The sequence below is a fragment of the Struthio camelus genome, chromosome 3 (genome assembly GCF_040807025.1).
Source record: "Struthio camelus isolate bStrCam1 chromosome 3, bStrCam1.hap1, whole genome shotgun sequence".
NCBI lineage: Eukaryota > Metazoa > Chordata > Aves > Struthioniformes > Struthionidae > Struthio > Struthio camelus.
Window position 1 is genome coordinate 111,778,527 of NC_090944.1, and position 20,643 is coordinate 111,799,169.

A 20,643-nucleotide genomic window follows, 5' to 3' on the forward strand; every position below is an offset into this window, starting at 1 on the left:
TAAAATCATTTCATATCTGCTTCAAAAGGCCTGATTCTGATCATCTCACAACAGAATAAAATCACTGCAACTACACTAAAACTAACAGAAATAATCTAGTGTATAGGTGTTTGACAAGAGAATCAGGTCTGCACTCAAAATGACTCTTGCAGTTGTCTGACTAGTTTGAGCAATTTTCAAATTTAGCAGTTCTCCTTCGAATAAATGGAAGAATTATGTATCATGAAAAAGAGAACAGATTCCTCCACTAGCAATCACAGATCAGTGGGTTCCATTATTTTAAAACAAATTTTTCACTTATTTAATGAAAAGAGATTTTAATTTATATGGGAAGCATTCAAAGAAGAGAAAAAAAACAATACCTTGGGCACCTAAGCATCCTGAACTTTCATAGTGTCAAAAAAATCAAAACAGCATTTAGATGAGTTTTGTATCTGTCTCATCGTTTGTAGCAATTTTTAAACTTAAATCATGGAATTTCAACAGGCTGAAACATTAACAGGCTTGAAATCTGAATTTGACAGTTTCCAGCTGATCTTTCTGATCTATTAGAAACAACGTGCTCTTACAACTGAACAACTGAGTTGGAGTAAGAAGCAGAAAACAAAAAAAGAAATTAGGAAATGCCTCCAAAGCAATTATTTTGTTCTTTCTCAAAGCAGAGACATGCTCTAAAAGTCTTGGATATGAGCTCTCTGAACATCATCCACAATTTACAGCTTATATTTCCCCAACTGCTACCCTTCCTCCTATTAAATGCTCAACTATTTGAACTACATTAATTCTAAAATATCTTGCCTTCAAGAAATTTAATTGACTGCACAGTAAGTGCTACTTCTAGGCTCTCTCTAAATAGTTCCACATGTGCAAGAGGGACTCTGGGTTTTACATGGATACTTTGAATGTAGTTTGACCTTTTATTTACTAAGAAGAAAAAGTTTCCAACAGAATGTCATTCCTACAGGCTACCCTTCTTTTTTTTTTTTTTTTTTTGTTAAGAGACTGAAATTCCTCTTCACCTACACATCTTTAGCGGTAGTCCTCATCTCCCCATTTCATCTTCCCCGCCAACTCCAAACCCTTTCTGCTGGTTAAAATGGTCAGATAGCATCTAACTGTGTCAGATGACACAGCTGATATGCTCTAGAAAGAATCCTCCAGCATAGGCACCGCAGTAGAGTCCTTTTAAATCTTAATACAGGAAATAAGTAGTACTGGGCTAGGAACAGGACTGCAGTAAGGAGGTGATCTCTACTTAGTAAAAATTCCTCATGCAGCAGTGCACAAACATTTCCATAAAAGTGACTAATTCAGATCGTCCCTCAAGGCTAACTAAATCAAGGATTTGCAAACACCGTTTGCCTCTACTGGTGGTAGCACTGAAACAATTAGGACTAGCATTGCTAAGTACGAGCAACCAATTCTCTATCAAATCACAGGTATGCCTCTAAAGCCCATCTTTCCTCATCGTACCTCTCACTCAGCCTCCTGAAGCTTGCCTCTGAGCATATACCTCCCGCAAGGAGACTAAAATCTCATTTCCACCCACTGGCAACCAACCCTGACCCTTCATGCAGCCACCACTGCATCCCTTCTCTAACATGCCCCTGTGTTGCTCACCGATCTCTAGCTCCACATGACTTGCCCCCCTTGCACCTCTGCACTGAGCAGGAAATGAAGAACCCAGCGTCGGGCCTTCTTTCAGCAGGCGCTAGGAGCAGGTCAGGATGAGGTGACAGAAGCTGCTGCTTTACACAGGAACATTTTATTGCTAATTAATTGCCCATCAGGCAATTACCACTGACAATCTCCTTCATTTTCTTAAAATCGTAGATGATTATAAAAAATAACACACAATTTGGAATAATTAATTTTCTTGAAAAAAATCAATAATATGCATACTAAATTTTTTTTTAAATCAGAAAAGAATCACAATTAGTTCCATAAATCTACATAACAAACATGACCAGAACCCAATCATGACAACGTTCTTTATTAGATTTATTTAGAAACTGCCCTTTGCTTCAGAAATTTCTATTCGGCTTTGACAGAGATGGGAACAATTAATGACCTTCGCTGGCTTTGTCCCAGTCTTTCCATCTGATTCACAACACCATGAATAAATTAAAGTAAGCCATTACTTGAGAAATTACTGCTTTAGCCAATGGGGTTATTTTAAACACTTGGCTTCCCTATCTATAACAACACTTTGACTGTGTTTGTAGAGCTAAGCTGTCATGCATTTTATTTGCATGACAACTACAATTAGACCTACAGCAATTTTCATAGGCATATGGAACGAATTTTTTTAATGCATTAAAAAAATCCTCTAGAGATTTTTTTTTTTAAACTTCATCCTATTCTTAAGTATTATCCTATTTTATGGACTATGCTCCTAAAGCTATGCTGGTACTTTTACTTATCTCATTCTCTGCTTTCTAGCCAACACAGCATTAGGAGTTCTGTTGCTGAGAAATGCTGGTTGAAACGCCAGAATTTATAAACATTTTGTTTTAAATAGATCACATTTTCAGATAGGGAAAAGCCAAAGTTCTGTAAAAGTCTATCTGAAACTCATCTGTTGCCTTGGAGCAACCTGCCTAATATTCCTCATATTTCTCTTTCCCCATATACAAAACGGCTAAATAAAATTTATATGCGAGTTAATGCAACAGCAGCGTGATCATAATCAGAATAATTTATAAAAGCATGTCTTAACTAAATAATGATAACAGAGATTTCTTCAGAGGAAATTTGCAGGGTTTTTTTTTTTTTTTTTTAAACTATAACTCTTCTCTAGAGTAACAACACTTGAAGTTACTACTGACACACATACACATACAAAAATTGCTGTCTTTCACATATATTTGCCCCAAGTTCAAGGAACTACAAGTCTATGCAATTTAATTTATTTCATAAATAAATAGCTTGTATTAATTTCATAGGATACAAGTGGCTGTTCACAGCAGATGATAAAAGTCTGTAGGAATACACTTCTTAAATGGTAAGGAGCAACTGTGGAAAACTGGGGGAAGAAGAGGGAGAACGGTGACAATCTCGATACACTGATCAAATACAGTAGCTAGATGCATCAAACCCAAAATACAGCAGCTTCTTGCAAATGCTTGCAGAGTCGAGGCACCTTGTTCCTGGACTGCAGATGTGGATGCTTGAAAAGGATGATGTTCTCTATCTAAACGTGTGCTTTGGTTCTCTGGGATAATCCTTTTTATTCTCGCTTTGTATAGCGAAGCAGAACTTCACTTCACCGTGGAAACACAGATTTGAAAATATGCAACTACTGCACTCAGAGTAAGCCACTGGAGTATGTATGGTTAAAAGTTGAGAAAGGACCTTCTTGAGTACCATACTAGCCAGAAATTACATCAGTGCTGCAGAATGTGTTCTCCAACTCCCCAGCATGATAGCAACGATTAAAATGACTCTCACGATCTTCAAACTACACTCTAGAAAGACTGCCGCTTTGGAGTGCTTCGCACGGTGGGGGAGGAAAGGTACACACAACTAACACATTATTCCTAATCTGATCTACTTTGGGAGTAGTTTTACTCTCAGAGATGCTCATGACAAAGGTCAAAAGAGATGCTGAAAGAAGTTTGATCTTTTCTTTCTCCAAAGACACTGTCTTAAATAAACATGTAATGTTTTAGTCTAGCTAACCACTAAAAATAAAAGGAGTGTAGAAAAAACAGAGTAGAGACATTTTTAATCAGATTTAAACTTTATTTATATCCATTTACTCTAAGGGTAGAGAGGATTTATTCTTCTAAAGAGCATTAAGCACAAGTTCTAAAGGGTGTCAGAAGTACATTTGCTTCTACCTAATATCGCCTTTTGTGCGCTGTCATTTTTTAATTACATCTCCTTCGCCACCACCTGACCCACAGTGGACAGAATTCTTGCTACTAGCAAGCAACTATTTGTAATTTTACTGCACGCATGACTATGTCTCATTTCTGACATACTATTTAAAGCCTGCTCTCAAGATAAAAAGAATGTCTCTCTTCCTATCACTTTCCATTGCATAACTACAAAATGTGCACTTCACAAATACTACTCCAATTTTAACGCTCCCTCTATTTATTGTCCTCTTTTCTACACAAGCAATTCAGCGTCTGAAGAATTAAAGTGTCAAGAGATATGCATGACTTCCAGGTGTCCAGTTTCAGATACCTGATGATGACCTGAGTTGCACGTAACAGCTGTATTTTCACATGTTAAGTCAAACCTTATATAACTTGCATCCCTTTAAAAATACTGCCTCTCAAAGAGTAAGTCTGCTAGCTTACACGCTCAGATAATCCACACAAAATGAGCAGAGGCAAAGGGAGATCAGAGATGGAAGAGATCTTGATGGAGAAGAGACAGTTATACAGGTAGGTGGAAACAGGAAAATTATATGAAAATATGGGATTCTAAGACAAATGTCCACTTAAGTTATCCATACCTGAACTATCCTACACTTCTGCTGAAAAGATTATTTCTTAATTTTATCTTATTTACAGTTTGGAAGACAAATACATCTAAATTCTACAGCATCTTTTAATGCTTTCTATTGGAAAATAATGTTCACATTGATGCCAGCTGAGCACTTCCACGAATCTGACCCTGTATTACTCTAGTTGAATATCCAGAATTATGACTTCACTCTGTATTGGGAGCCCAACAGCCAAAGTTACATTCTGCATGCACTCTGCATTGCTGTACATGGTCTTTGGTACATAAGAGGCACTAGTGAAGGTTCTGACTTTTTTTTTTTCTTACTAATGCATGCATATCTTCCCACCCCTTCCACAAAGGGAACGGATTTATCATAAATTCCAGGCTACTAGCTTTCTTTCTTGCTTGTCTTGTGTTTTAAGAAAATTGACTACCTCTGAAGGCACTGGGATACTGAGACAGGTAAGGAATACAACTATGCAGCAGACAGGAAGAGTAGAATTCGACTATATGAATAAGGAACACATTCTGCCTTTTGGAAGACTGTTCTAAAATGATGCAAATCAACAAATTTCTCCATAAAAACTGTGTGCACACAAATCTATTGAGAACTACAGCTACACTTCAACACACACAAAACAACTCAACAAGAATAATTCACTCTCAGAGTGGACAAAGTGGAATCTGTAATACTTCACTGTATCCTTTGATTTTAAAGAAACTTTTTATCTTTGGAAAAAGAAATCATTCTTTTCACTGCACAAATTAAAACAAATATAAAGTAATCCAGTTCACCCATGAAGAAAAGCTATGTTGCACTATCCAATGTTTGGCCTATGCGCTAGGTGTGAAGTTAAATGGTAATATTAATGAGGAAAAAAAGATCCTTTCCCATAAAAAAATGCATATATTGTGCTTGAATAAAACACTAAAAAATGGAAGTGGTCTACTCAGAAAGAACATAAATTATCACAGCATAACAGAAAGGCACGCAATTTGAATTTTTAGTCTAGAAGCCTACTAGAATCCATCAGTGCACTTACACTGAAATAATTTGATATTTAAAGAGGATGTGTAAGGGCTTTCACAGTTCAAGGACTTTTTCATTTATCAACCATTTTGTGACCGGTCTTCAGAAAGCTAATCTGAAATGGCATGCTTTCAGTCATTTCAATTGGATTTATATGCCAGCAACATTTAAACAAACAAACAAACAAACAAAACAAACCACCACTGCACATCTTAGATTTTTCTATTTCTTTTGAGGCTGGTATTTAAACATATAGTATGTCTACTAGCAACTTACAAGAAAGATAAACTTCCTCCCTTTATGTAAAAATCTAGCATGACGGACATTTTTTCAAAGTGTTCTAAATTCTCTTTTATGGTGACTGGTCTAGGTTTTTGAATGGCAATTTTTTAGTGTCCTATGTTATGGCAGCAAAATTAGAGCATATAGGTCATCAGCCGCTTTAAAAAAAACATAGAGTGAAAGATTTATTTCAAGATTCAGAAATCTCCACAGAATCCCAGGTTTTCAAAACATTATCTATTTTATTCCATTAATTTTAACCATTTTTAAAATTTGTTTCTGTGAACGAGAAGGCTTGATTGTGAAGGGATTAACTGTTAAGCTGTCAGGTTACATGCAAATACAGTCACAGCTGAATCATCTTTTTCTGTTTTTTAGGAGATCAAAAGGCTACGGGAACAATTAGATAACCATGAGCCAAAACTACAATTTGGATCATTTTGTCCTCCTAAAACTAAACTATTTTTTCACCAGTCACTGGAAATAAATACAGATTAATCAAACCAAACCACCAAAGAAGGCCTCTGAAATACCTGCTCTTTGGTTTGTGGATACTGCGATCTTTGATTTGTAGGCAACATCATGTTAACCATAAGTAAAATTTCCATGGGAAATCCATTTACTTTGCAGGTAATATTTATGATTCCAATTAAGCCCAGTCTTTAGTAATCCACGTAACAGAGTTCAGCAGGAAAAGGCTTCCTGATTGGCAGGCACCCCCAGCTCACCCTGAAAACCCCAACAATTCAGCCAACTACTATGGAAACACGTTAATACTTCCTGGTTATTTGATGTACATACTGAAACAATCAGTTTCTTTTAACCCTCTACGAAACATTCTTCTTCAGCATATAAATGTCCACCTAATTATTTGGTTCCCTAACATTTTTTTCAGACAAGATAGGCACATTTTATAGCAAGGAAAGCAGTGTATCATATTCCAGTCACGTTCTTAAATAAGCCTGCGCTGCTTATAATCAAATCTGGAAAAGTCCTCCCATAGTTTATTTCTGGTTATTAAAAGAAAAAAAATCAAAACAATAATGCACGTAATCTACTAAATTGCATCCATAAAATAATCTGCCACTTCCTGGAAACTGAATCATTCCTCTTTTATACAGTTCATTAAATAAGCTCGGTAGAAAGAATATTAAAGAATATGTTTTGAAGAGGCAAAAAGTATACCTGGCAAAATGCCCATACTCAATGCAAAATATCCTATCTAAGGTTAGGAAAATGCATATTTGGGACATTCAGAACTGTAATGTTTTCTTATTAAGGAATGAACAGCCAAGATTCTTGAAAAAAATGTATGTCTAGGTATTTCTCAGGAAAACGTTTATTAGTAGTCAAAGTAGAGTATAAAACTCACTGACAAAAATTGTTCATTTTAAAATTTACTTAGTAAATATTATCATTGCAAATATAAAGCAAAACACAGCTTCTCATACCTTTTGTAGAGCATCCAAATTAAATAAATCTTGTATTTGAAATTTTGTTTAAAAAACTAGTTACTATACAGGACAAGACAAAGGCACAGGTAGTCGTGCTATATTTAAAAAAAAAAAAAAAAAAAAAAAAAAAGGTATACCAAAGCTCAAAACATTTATCTCATTCCTGCTATAAAACAAACAAGAAGCTTTGAGGGAAGCCAATATCTGAAAATATATAGACACAAAGACACGTATTCTATATCTAGAGTCTACTTCAAAAGGGAGAGAAAGAAATGTGTTTTCACTTATTTTGCTACTGTATAATTATTCTACAAAACAAGCCGGTCCTCAACATTTTCTTTCCACGAAGCCTACATGAAAGATCTAACTAGGCCACACCACCAGCTGGATAAACCAGTACAGAACGTCTACATTGTGTTATGCACAAACTTTAAAGGGACAATTGCAGGTACTTCAGCACCCTTTCCTTGTTTCTTCATAATACCTCCTGATATTTGTCAATTTTCTAAGACCTACTATTTTGCTAACGCATTTCAGAGTTTCAGCATAAGCTATAATGCAAGATGCAGATTTTTTCTGAATATTTGAAGATCAACAAATATTTACCTTCTGCAAGCATGTCTGGCACATCTGCTTGGTATCTAGGCCCCACTCTGATTTCTCCCTTGTCTGCTAAAAGCGTTTTCAGTGACGGATCATATACCAATGAATAGAAAAAAGTATCCTAAAAAAGACGACAAATTTGCAACAGCATGATGAATTTTTAAATTACTTTTGTAAATCTACATCATCTTCCATTTGAAAAATTACTAAAGCAATCCCCCTTCACACACTTCTCATGTCTTTTTTCTTGAGGGTACAGGTCAGGTAGAAGAATAAAAATTGTGAAACATTAGTCCTTATTTTAAGTAACGTAGATGTTTTATGAGTACTTCTAAAAAGCTAACAGAAGCTTCCTGCATTGCTCAGAAGCTATTTCAGAACAGCATAATGAAGAAGAGATCCATACACAACACGTATCAATGAATCCAAAAAGCAGTAATGGCGACTACTTTCTGAATTTAACGTTTCCTTTCCTAAATATCCCTACCATGCTTTTATAAATTAGTCTCAAACAGCATAAAAAACTGTCAGTGTCTGAGAAAGGCTTGCACAACAGCATCAATATACCTGGCAATGTCAGCAGAAGTGGAAGTTAAGTGCTTTAAGAGACATTTCATAGATTGCCTGTGGTTTTAGTGTATAAATGTCAAAATAAAGACATGCTAACTTCAGCTAAAACACGCTATCTGCCTGAAGTCACGTTTTTCCTGGGAGTTTCTTAATATATTTATTTTTAAAGGTGTTTCACAATGCAAAAGTAGTTTAAGGACCTATGTATCAGCTTTCTGGGGCCCTTTTATTTGGTTCTTCCCTCTAGTGAGGCTAAACTCCCTTTCTTTCCACAGGAAATAAATGATACAGACTTTCCACACAATTCAGAGCCCCTAAAATTAAACTCCTGTGCTCAGTTGCCCTCTAGAGGAGTGTTGCACTCTCTCTTTCTGTCCACTGACTAGGGAAGGTTCTTCTTTCCAGAATACCGCTCAGTAAAAAATAGGCTTTGTGAATTCCCCCTAAAGTATCTATGAGGTGAAAACAGTTCACATATTTTTCTTTTGTATTAAGATACCATATGAATTATTTCGTAGAATTAGTTATTTTCTACATATAGTAACATGCCCAATAGAACTATAACACAAGACAGGGTCATTTAATCCAGTTGTGATTCCGTAACATTTAAAATCAGTGTTTTCAGCAACTTCTAACATAATATTTGAAAAAAAAAAAGCAAATCAATGCATTATTCTCTCATTTATAAAAACACTGCTGTAACAATCATAAATCCATCCCAACATTTAAACAAAAAATTGCACATATTACCTCTTTCTCCAGATACGACAACACAGATTCCGTCTCGTTCAGAAGTGCAACACTGCATTTTCCCCTATGCAGACATAAGAAAGAACTGTTACCTTTGTAAAACCGAACTTTTTCTGAAGTCAAAAAAAGCTATTTACCACAACATAATCCAGATTACTTTAAACTTTTGTATTGAAAACACAGTAAAATGCATTTCACCATGTTTTAAGACAAAAATTGACAACAAAGCAACAAAATGAATAGCTATACTGACCTAGGCACTCAAAAAATACATATACATTCTACAGCACTGGAAAACAAAGTTTGAGAGATAAAACAGAAGCAGTAAAAGAGCAAGAGGTATCATGGCAAGTGACATGTATTTGTATTTCACTGTATCAATAAAATTAATAAAAAAAAGAGGATTTAAATGACAGGCAGGATATTACATCACGTGCAAAAGCAGAAAGGTAAATAAACATCTGAGGAAAGCCTGAATACAACATTCAGCGTCGATTCTATTTTCTGTGGAACTCTGAAGTCATGATTTTCAATGGAGTTGGTTAAACCCAACACAGGATATATCTTCCTGAACTTTATGACAAGTTATCAAATTCTAAGCACCCTGTTGCTGTCATGAATCTAATTATGATCCGATTACTCAATATTGAGGTGACCTTAGTTTGAGGGTTTTGTTTTACTTTTGGTATGTGAAGCGTTTTAGAGCACAAAAGACAGGTTACATAATTGACAGGCAGGCAATTAACACTGACAAGCTACAAAAATTTCAATACTTACACTACAGTCCATAAACAAATTTCATTGATGCACAGATAACAGGGCACAAAAACCACTGAATTATTTTCCTTATGACTACAACTGCAGGCACTGCACAAGTCACTGTGGTTTGACGATACTACAGAAGACTAGTTAAATCACTTACCACGTTTTAAAAATAGCTGATTTTTAAATACAAATACTCCAGCTTTTAAAACACTCCTGATTTTTCAAACACAAGATTGCATATAAATTAACAAATGAAAGCTTTTATCAGATCAGCTGTATCAGCTCATCTGTTTAAGCACCAATAGCACTGACACTCCTAACACAGATGCATTTAGTTAGATATATGCAATAAGCTTACATTATGATTATTGAGACTGTTACAAGAACTAACGATAAGCCACTTCTCCAGTATTTACATATACAATCTTTCCAAGGTCAAACGCATGGGTAAATGAAACATTACCTCCTAGATTAAAAAACAGAAACAAACCTAAAACCTCAAACAGAACTTTTTGTTCATCTGACGTAACAGAATTACTAGCAAGGAAATGGTATCACTTTTTCACTTCTTCCCTGTTTTCTGCTTTTTATAAAAATCCATTTTAGACCATATTTTAAAGTAGCAGATTCAAAAAATATGTATCAATGGCATTACCTGCCCAGGGAAAGTGACATTTCTCAAAAAAGGAGCCAAAAATGGCATCCTGAGGCTTCAAAGGAAGCTCTTGAGACTCAAAAGGCAAGAGTTATTGCAGGGTTCTGGAACCGGTGGGAACATTAGGGGGGAAAATTCACAGCACAAGTTCTACTAAGAGGTCATTCAAACATAGCTTCTCTTAAGGCAGTACAAAACATTACCTCAAATCAGATACTGAGTAATTTGAATCATCCTCACCACTGTCCCACCAAAAAACGTAACTTTCCTTTGCTCCATTCTCTGCTCCTGATTCTCTACGTCTTCCCCGCCTCTTCTCATTTCCCAAATTTACTGCTATTTTAATAGAATCAAAGGAATTTCAGAAAATCTAAAGATCCTGTTCAAGAAAGCATCCAAAAGTTTGGAATTGTATGTGAACTCTTAAGAGTCAATGTTTTTACCCTTTCATAAAATTTCTACTTTTGTACCTCAACATCCCACAAAAAAATTGCAAGAGAACTTTAACATTATCCATATGGAACGTCTTTTGGACTGTCAACCTAGGGGAGAAGGAGACTTGAGTGTGTCACTGCTGACTTACTAATACAGCTAATATACATCCTATAGAACTAATACATTCCAAACACTACAATTCTATAACTAATATATATATGCACAAATGCATACATGATCTCCTTTTTGCCACTCTAGCTCATGCTGAAACTAATAGCACTACGAATATAAGCAACAAAGATCTAAGGTCATGCTCTGTTGAAATACAATTTTCATCCTTAGTGCATTCTCTTGTGCACTTATGCCTCTCTTCTACATTCAGCCTGTTTCTGACATTGTATTACCTGCTCTGAATCCACATCTTCTTATAATCTGTCAATTAACTAAAGGAGCATCCCACTTCATTGTAACTTTTGAACCATAGCTGGAAAGCTCTATGAAATAAAACTACACAGCAGTGAATTTCAGTATTTGCTTTTCTTATTCATTAAATTACTTCTGAAATGCATGTTCTGACACCTACCCCCAGTACTTCAGAAGAAGGCAGCTAACTTGATAGAGAGCACCCAGCATTAGTGTTCCCATAAGACAGTAAAAACCTTAGTGGTAAGTCTGACAAAACGCATGCGAAAAGAAACAAAAACAATCACGGAGAAAACTAAGTTAACAAAACTTTCCAACATATTTTACACTAATAACATGCTAACATTTAGCAATGAATGATAGTACAGTACAGTAAAACTCAGTTACAGTCACAGACGCAGCATCCATTGCTGGCTAATATGAGAATAAATAAAGTTTAAGTCCAGACAATGGTATGGATTCCTTTTAAATCCAAAAACAACATTAAAAAAGTTAAACAGAGATACAGAAAGAAAGATGGCATTATTAATTTATCTTAGAGAATCCAAATGGCAAATAATGTTGCAAGAGAAACAGCTATTAATAATGAGAAACAAATCAAATCGAGACATTCAGTAATCAACTTCACAATAAATATTTCAGCTTTGTTAAAAAGTAACAGGCCAAATGCGATCGCTGACAGAGCAAATCTACTTCCATTGGTTTATACCACTGCCCTACAACAAGTGCTAAGTACACAGGAAACTGCTCACCCACTACCAACAAAAATGGAAGACTGTCTAGGACAGACTTCTGGGATGGCTGTGCAAAGTCTTGGGGTGCTCAGCCTTGAGCTCCAAACCCAGATTAGCTGGCCCTCAGGTACATCTTCCTGAAGGGGGTACAAGGCAGAAACTGTTGCAGGGAGCAAGCCGATGCCAAAGAACAAGATAGCAGTTAAGGACTGAACATAAATTAAAACACGAATTCAAGGAAGGACTTCTAAAAACAGTCAGCTGAGAAGTTTGTACAGAGTTGCAGAACACCCAGTGTTTATGTGTAAAACAAACTACCACACCTGAAAGACAATGCCCAACCAAGTAAAGACATGTTTCTGTTACAGATGAGGCTGAAGTTTTTAATGTTCATTTTTGGCCACTGTATAATTTTTGTTGGTGCCGGGTTTTTTTAGGGTGTGGATTTTCTTTTAATTAAGATATTCATTGTATGAGCATTGGAAAGGAACTTCCCTGAGTTATTGATCCCACCTAATCCCCGCTAGTATTACTGAAGCAGGCTGGTTGTCCCCACTGCAAGTCCTGCTAGTACGGCAAGGCTATTTGCCTTTATACTACTAGGTTAAGTAAGCCTAGCTTTTCAAGTCACTATCTCATAGAATAGCCTCCTTGTTCCTTTATATTACCTTACAAGTCCAATTTTCATCAGTCAGTCTCTAGTTAGAAAAGAGATGACCAAAACTAAAAATAACATGAGCTTTTAAACATTGCACAGCAAACTCAAAGAACTTTTCTTCTGCATGGAAATACTTCTCCTAATTAACCATGGAATTCCATCCACTTCTGTCATGGCCATACTATAACATTAACTGCAACGTTTTCATGAAAGCTTCCTGTTATTCAGAAGTAGTATAGATCCGTCCATTTACAACACATAAAGGTAACGCAATGGGAATTTGACCCCACAATCCCTCTTTTCCCTTTCCTTTTTCTGATTCCCTTCTCTCAGCATTTCTTTAGCCTCAAATTCTTCTGCCTCTGACTTCTCTGCGAATAATTTGTCGATTTATTTTCAAAATATGGTATTCTACAGGAACACAGGATAGCTAGATGTGGATGAAAAGTATTAAATGTGCTGGGTCATCTCAGTAGCAACTGTCATTTGAATGCTATCACTTTCAACTCAATTATCATTTTATTAACATCATATATTACTCCTTTAGTACACGACCTTGCACTTCATACACCTAAATCTGTTTCTAGCAACTTATTCAGTAGTTAACAAGAGGTTCCAGTGGCATATGACAATAAGACCTACAACACCCTTCATTCTGCTATTTATAACAGACCAGCATATAAGCAAGCCTTTAGCAAATATAAACTGTTTACAACGACCTCCTTGATTTTAAAGATCATCTCACCCAAAGAAGTTCTTGTGTAAAGCCTTCATTTCAGTGAATGTTGACTGTTAAGCTTAACAATATGCATTAGATGCCAATTGTTAACTACTGATCATTAAGCAAACATATGCAGCTAATGTCTTATTCATTATCACTGCACATCATGGGAAATGGGGTTAAACCACTCATTAAGTCTGAAGTATATAACCTCCTGAATCTCTCTTAATTTCAGTATTTGTCAGGAGAACCACAACACCAAAGATAAACGGTGGGAAGATGAGATGAAAAATCCGAGTGCAATGCATTTTAGCAGATGAGACCATTTCACCAGCAGAGATCTAGGAAGGCTTCCCTATACCTAAACCTCATCTCTTTGGATTTTTTTTCCCCTCTTGGTAATTTCCAGAACATTGACTTGTAAAGATTTATTATACACAATACAAAACACTGACATCTGTTATCAACTTCATTTTTACCGATTTTTAATGTAAAAGGCTACGTAAGAGTCCCTAGTTTACTTTTCCAGTTTACTTCTGTATTTTGTATATCTGTAGTATATACTCTCTATTACAGCTTTCCCTTATTTAACCCCAATTATTGCAAGCACAGTCCTTCAGCCGCATTGTGCTATATTCTCTTGAAGAACGTTCATGGGAAGACCAAAAAAAGTCCAATCAATTCATTACTAAAACACTACAAATGAATTTTAGCAAAAACTGCTAGGGTAACATATTAACTGACCTTATATCTTACTGCTGGTAATTTACAAAATTTCATTTTACTTCTTTAATTGAGAAGATTAATCACAACATATGCCTACTAAATCAGTGAATTGCCATTTGATGCTGTATTTCTTTATATAGCATTTTAACCATCTAATGGCTGGAATCATGAGCATAGATAATATTACATATGATATTACACATTCACAGACTATTGTCTTAAAATAAAAAAGGTCAGATGTGCAGAGGTAGGCTCCATGCTAAATGAAAAAAAGCATCTGTAAACAGCTAAACTACATAGTGCCAAAACTAAATATTACACATATTACAGTTACCAGCTTCTGTGAACTAGAAGCTGGACAAAACATATTTCTTACAAATGATTTTGAATATTTATCAAATGCATAAAACCACTGCATTTATGTATCTCTCATCTCTCTTTTCTCCCTCAAAGGTGAATCCTTTCAGCCTATCATAAATGGCCTATTGAGTTGAACTGAAGCATCTATCTCAGTATTTTGCCTCTGACAGTTCTCAACAGTGGATGCCTAGGAAGCATCTAAGTACACACAAATTCACATTTGCTGCATTTATGAGACTGCAAGATCAGTTACACACCAAAATAAAACAATCAGTGTATTTGCAGAGATTGTAAGATTTTTTTTAAATTCAAATACTACTAAAATGTGTTAAGTATAATGCAATAGCTTCCTTCATATAATTGTAAAAGGCTCAGCCTGAAGCACACCACAAAAACTAACCAAACGGAGATCAGAATTAGCCATAATTACCCAGCTGTAGTGAACTGCTAACAAAAAAAAAATGAAGAGTTGTCTAGGACTTATTCAGATATGAGACCTTCTTCCTCTTAACCTACTATGATTCTTTGATTTAGCTGTATTTCTCTGCCAAACAGCATCCTTGACTTAACTGCTATCAACCAACTAGGAGAATTATTAGTAAATAGCATTAGAAGGGCTCATTGATATTAAGATTACATTCTTGGACATAACAGGTTATGATCTTTTTCTCAAATTGAAAAATATTCATAAAAATTTTTACTTCCTAGAGAACTTAAGACAAATTTGATCTTGTATGCACATTGGGGAGACCTTTCAGATACCTCAGAAATGGGCAGATAAATACATCAAACAAAAAATAAGTTAGCTTTTGTGTCTTCACTTGCAATTTAATTTTTGATTAAATGAAATTGTCTCTTGAGAATACTTTCTGCTTTTAGAAGCAGTTATTATTCGAACTTACCACATATAAAAAGGTCTCCCATTCAGCTGACAACACTACCAACAAAATTTTGTCACAGTATTAAATTAGTTAACAGTAAAAAATAATTTAGCAGTCTTGTGATAAAGGAGAGAGCAAAGTTTACCTACATATACATTCACAGTATTACCAGCCCCTCCGATCTAAAAACTTCCAGGATTCAGTCTCTTCCCCTGTCGTAGGAATCTCAGCTACTACTCATGTTTTATTTCTTCCTTTAAACTATGAACCATGTGAAAGCTGTTTTCACATGTTTCATCTTCCTTCCCTCCCATTCATCAGAAGTTTCATGTTTTCTATCATATCTCCCAAGTAACTCCATCAGTAGGTTGACAACTTCCAATCACTTATACACATCAGCTAAGGGACACCTAATGACCACAGTTTCCCCAATTCCAACAAAGCCATTCTAACTACAATATAGAAATGGGCCACATACACTTTCCACAAAAATGCTCTAATAAAACACTCTATTTTGAAAGCATGCTTTAATGATTTCCTAGAAAAGGATTTCTGTAACAGTCCTAGTAGAAGGCCAGGCCACAAAGGGCCAAGAACAAAGTGCTGACCATCTGCAACTGAAAGAGCAAATGAACGCAGACACACACAAATGAGGATTATAAGGAAACTGTGAGACATATCAGTCATTGTGGTAGGTAGCAATCTCAGCGCAGTGAACACAAAGATTTGTTTTCTGTTCGGGGGTGGGGGGTCATTTTTCTGCCTTTCCCCCCCCCCCCCCCCCCCCACTGTGGAACAAAGAAAAGGAGACCACAAAGGAAGAACTGCAAGATGAATGGAAATTTTATGAGATTCATCTAGATAAGACTATATCTTGGACAATTCAACAAGGAGCTGATGAAAGTTAACAGTGTTAACTGAATTAACAATAGCCATTAATAGAAAATTAACAGTAATAAGAGGTCAGTTGGTAGTTGAGCCTGATTTCAAGGAAGGTAAGTGGAGAAAGGGCCTAACAGGCCTTGAAGACTGAAGACAAAGAAGCTATGTCTGAGTGAGGTGCAATGGAGGAATGGAAAACATGAGGGAACATAATTCAAACAAGATCATGATAATGATCAGCATTCAGAACAGATATATGAAAAAACTTCCTTTATTAATCTATTTCAATGAAGATACACAATGAACATAACCACAACAAGAATTTAAGTTATATGAAGAAAGGCCGTATCAAAGATACTACACAAAATAACGTTATGATAAGATTTAGATGTAGCCTGGTTAAAGGACCTAGAGCAAAACATGAAATTCTCCAGAATATACATTTAATGCATATCAGCAGAAAAGATAGCCTCGCCTATGCTGTCCTGCTAATTGTCTCTTTTTTTTTGCCCCTTAATCAATAATGCAAATAGTTTAGTCAAACACTTCCCAAAATTTAAAAAACAAAACAAACACACACACACACACACCCCTCCCCAATGAAAACACTGATCTTTTCAAATTACAAAAAACAAACTGTGAACCACAGTAACTATTTTGGTCTTTTAAAGTTCTTGCTTGCTTCATCATAACTCCTACTTTTAAAACCAGTGGAAAGCTCTATTCAGTTCCTGTTTTGTTATCCATGCATGTTATTCCTTCATCTATTTTCACCAGACGAGTGAGACAGCCCACAAGATGCAAATCTTATTTTAATGGGAATCTCTTTGGCCAGGAGGTATACAAACAAAAACTACAGAAAAAAATTACAGAAGAAATAAAACGCTTAGCGCCTGCTAACGAGGACAAACCATTAGAGTGGTAAAAGCAACCTCACAGGTATAGTAACCATGCCACATAATTTTCCTGGTGCAATGTAGACATGTTCTGGAAAAGATTAATGCAACAGAAGAGTTTTTCAGAACTCACTGTTCCAATTAGACCAGTAAAACCGGATTCCCACCAAGTCAATGAAATTTGCTATGCGCTGGTCATTAAGATACAGGTTGAAGAAAGAAAAACATATGCAGGGATGACTCCACAGTCCTCTAAACTCTGTTATTCACAATTATTAACTGCTCTCCCAAATGTAACAGAAAGGTGCTGTGTAATTCTGTGCAGAAATGTCAACTGTGTCTTGCTGATGTTCATGAGAAAATTTTGGTCTCACACTAGAAATTTTGAACATAGGAGTGAGTCACTAGCTCTATAGGTTAGGAACAAAATAACAGGAGACAATATTAGGAAAGATGCTTGTGAGGAAGATTTGGTTGGACTTTTACGTATGCTATTATTTCAATGACAGATGAAGATTAAACTCAAGACAACAAAATGAAGGAGGGCAGTACGGTTTTGCACAGGAACAGAACTCAGGAGTAACATTTCTCCTACGTGCCCAAGGCAAAAGGAAGAGAAATAGTACAGACAGAGAGTAGAAGAGAAGAGAGCTGCCTTACATAATAAAGGCTTTTCTTGAGTTGTATCTTGAATAGGAAAGTGCTTTGAACATTTCCAATCACACAACCACTTTGAGCCAAGTCTTCATCCCTTCCAAGCAGACCAAATTGCAACGACAACCACAAAACCACAGTCTAGAAATTCTGGAGTCCCCAGAGCTTCCGCTAATTATATGAAATTGATTCCCAAGTTCTGGGAAGCCAACACCAACAGTGCTTGTGTACCTTACTTTTATGCACAATTTAAGGGCCATAGTATGATGCTTACAGATACATATCAGAGGCTTTATAGCAAATTTCAAGTTTTCCAGATCGCAAAAATATTTATAATCTGCAGAGCAAACTATTGCAAAACACTAAAACACTAAAAACAAGAAAATCTGACAGGCATAAAAGGGTTGTCATAGTGATTTTTTTTTCTTCAATGTCCAGAAGCAACAGAAGGAAGATCTGCACTATACTGATTGATATTTAGTTGGCTGGAGCTTAGCACCAGTAATTTATTGAGCTGCCTCAAACATAATAAAAACTACACTTGATATCTGAATACTATTAGTGCCTGTGTCTTCATCAAAACAATATCTCTCTCCCAGTATTGTATATGCGATGTACATCTGTGGCCAAAAGACAGATCAATAAACCGGGGATTATCTAATTAACATACTCTTGATCAAAGAAGATTAAAAACAGAATGCACAGCAAATTGATTTATGTACAGCTGAACGAATCAGTAAATGCCTGGCATCTGAACTTACGCATAAAAAAATATGGATAGCCCAAGGCTTTTTATGCTCCATGTGACTTTCAGTCTGAAAATTCAGAATATTAAGTAGAACTGGAGTGCTGATTCCCATATCAGTGTATCAGATTAATAAAAAAAGTAAGGGGAAGGTCTGTCCTGGAATAATCATGCACAATTCCCACTGAGTTCAAACTAATCTCCTGATAATGTCCACATTCAGAATTTGTAGCTTTTCATATGTACTTAAGATTTCAACTTTACATAACTCTCATCACTGTTATCTAGTCCAATTTAATCAGGGGACAAAGCATTCCCCATGTGAAATACCCCATTTTTAAAAGATGAAAGAATGTAAAGACGACTTTGCATTCAGTAACGATTTACATAGTTTATACATATGAACTACTACACTGTTGTGAGCAAAAGAGCCAAAGCATTCAACTTTGCCATAAGATCTTACCTTAATAGTTGTGAAAGTTAAGAGATAAGTATATGAATGTACACAGAGTTTTAAACAAGTACACAATGTCAGTTATACAATAATACTGTTCCAGTTTACATTACTAACTGATTCTTAATTTTCTCTAGGTGGGAAGGGTTTGCAAGAAGAGAATACATGGACTGGAAAGAACAATTTACTGAGCGCCAAGGAGAGAGGGATCAGGATCACAAGAGGAAAATGTTTTCTTGGTCTGGGAACAGCAGGATTAACATGTTTTGATATCTCTAATCAAAGTGAACATAACAGTATATATGCTTCCTATAAGCTATTCGTAGGGTACGTAATTGATTTTTTCCTCCAAAGATTAACTCATGCTAAAAACTAAAAAAACGATTACCTTTTAGCAAAGCAGCAGCAATACACACATTGAAGACAGACAGAGCAGGTTAGTTACGCATGTTTTTTCAGCATGACATTATAGGGCTCCCTAGCCCAGACGCAATGCATATCATTCAATGCAACTGAACTTAAAAATTTTGCAGCGTATGAATCGTTTCTAGTTTGCAATTAAGTCAATATGGGGGAATACATACTGGTTTTCAGGAATTTAAATTATATCCTTGCACTGATAAATACCCTTTTTCTTATACTCTGGTCCTACATACTGGCTATTGACCATATCTGAAAACAGGATTCTGGACTAGGTAGAATTTTCATCCAACTTGAGTAGGAGTTTTCCAAGTTCTGTTGACAAAGAAAAAATTATCTGCCTTATTTCAAGTCACTTTGCTCTAAAAAAAAAAAAAAAAAAAAAACCTCAGTTCAGAAAGGAAGAATTCATTTCTTAATGATCAAAATCATCAGGTAAGCACACATCTGTGCAAAGTATATCTATGCCCTATCCAGCAGTCTGCTTCAAAAATACAAGCATGCTTTTTTGTATGCCAACATATATACACAGGCTCCATATTTTTTGATAAAAATCATGCACTCTTCTCACGATCAGACTATTTGAAAGTCTTTTCATGCCACACATGTACATACATTCTATGAAAACGTTCACCTTCTCCCCAGTCCTACTAATAAGCTCTTAAGAAAAACAGCTTATGTAATTGCAATCTTTGTAAAAGGCTCATGAAGTCCTTTCTTTGCTGGAAATGAATTAATAAAGCAGGCCAAAAGCATCTTAGCACAGGTTTATAAAGAAGGGGATGTATGAGAAGGATTCAAAAATTACCAAGAACTGAAGATTTCAGAATCAGAGTTCAGAAATATTTTCTGAATTAAGGCTGTAAGGACATAAAAATCCTGACTTGGTGCTTATGCCAAGCAACAAATATAATCCCCTAACAAATACAGGGAACACTAAGTTCACCCAATGGCAGATTAAACAAACTCTCCACGTTCTTTTTAGGTATTGCAGAGTAGGTTTATAACAGTTATTTGCATAATCAGCATAATAACAAACATTATATGCATAATACACAGGTATCATACATTAATTCACAGCCAC

General features: G+C 35.7%; 1 protein-coding gene across 10 annotated transcripts in view; it reads right to left on the reverse strand.

Annotated features, from left to right (window-relative positions):
• Positions 1-20,643, reverse strand: part of MTA3 (metastasis associated 1 family member 3) — a 159,515-nt gene that overhangs the window by 109,607 nt on the left and 29,265 nt on the right. For all 10 annotated transcript variants that reach the window (XM_068939694.1, XM_068939686.1, XM_068939688.1 and 7 more), the window contains 2 exons: positions 9,151-9,214; positions 7,834-7,951 (listed from right to left, as the gene is read on the reverse strand). In XM_068939694.1, the coding sequence (XP_068795795.1) occupies positions 7,834-7,951; positions 9,151-9,214 (182 nt within the window). The remainder of the gene's footprint in view (positions 1-7,833; positions 7,952-9,150; positions 9,215-20,643) is intronic.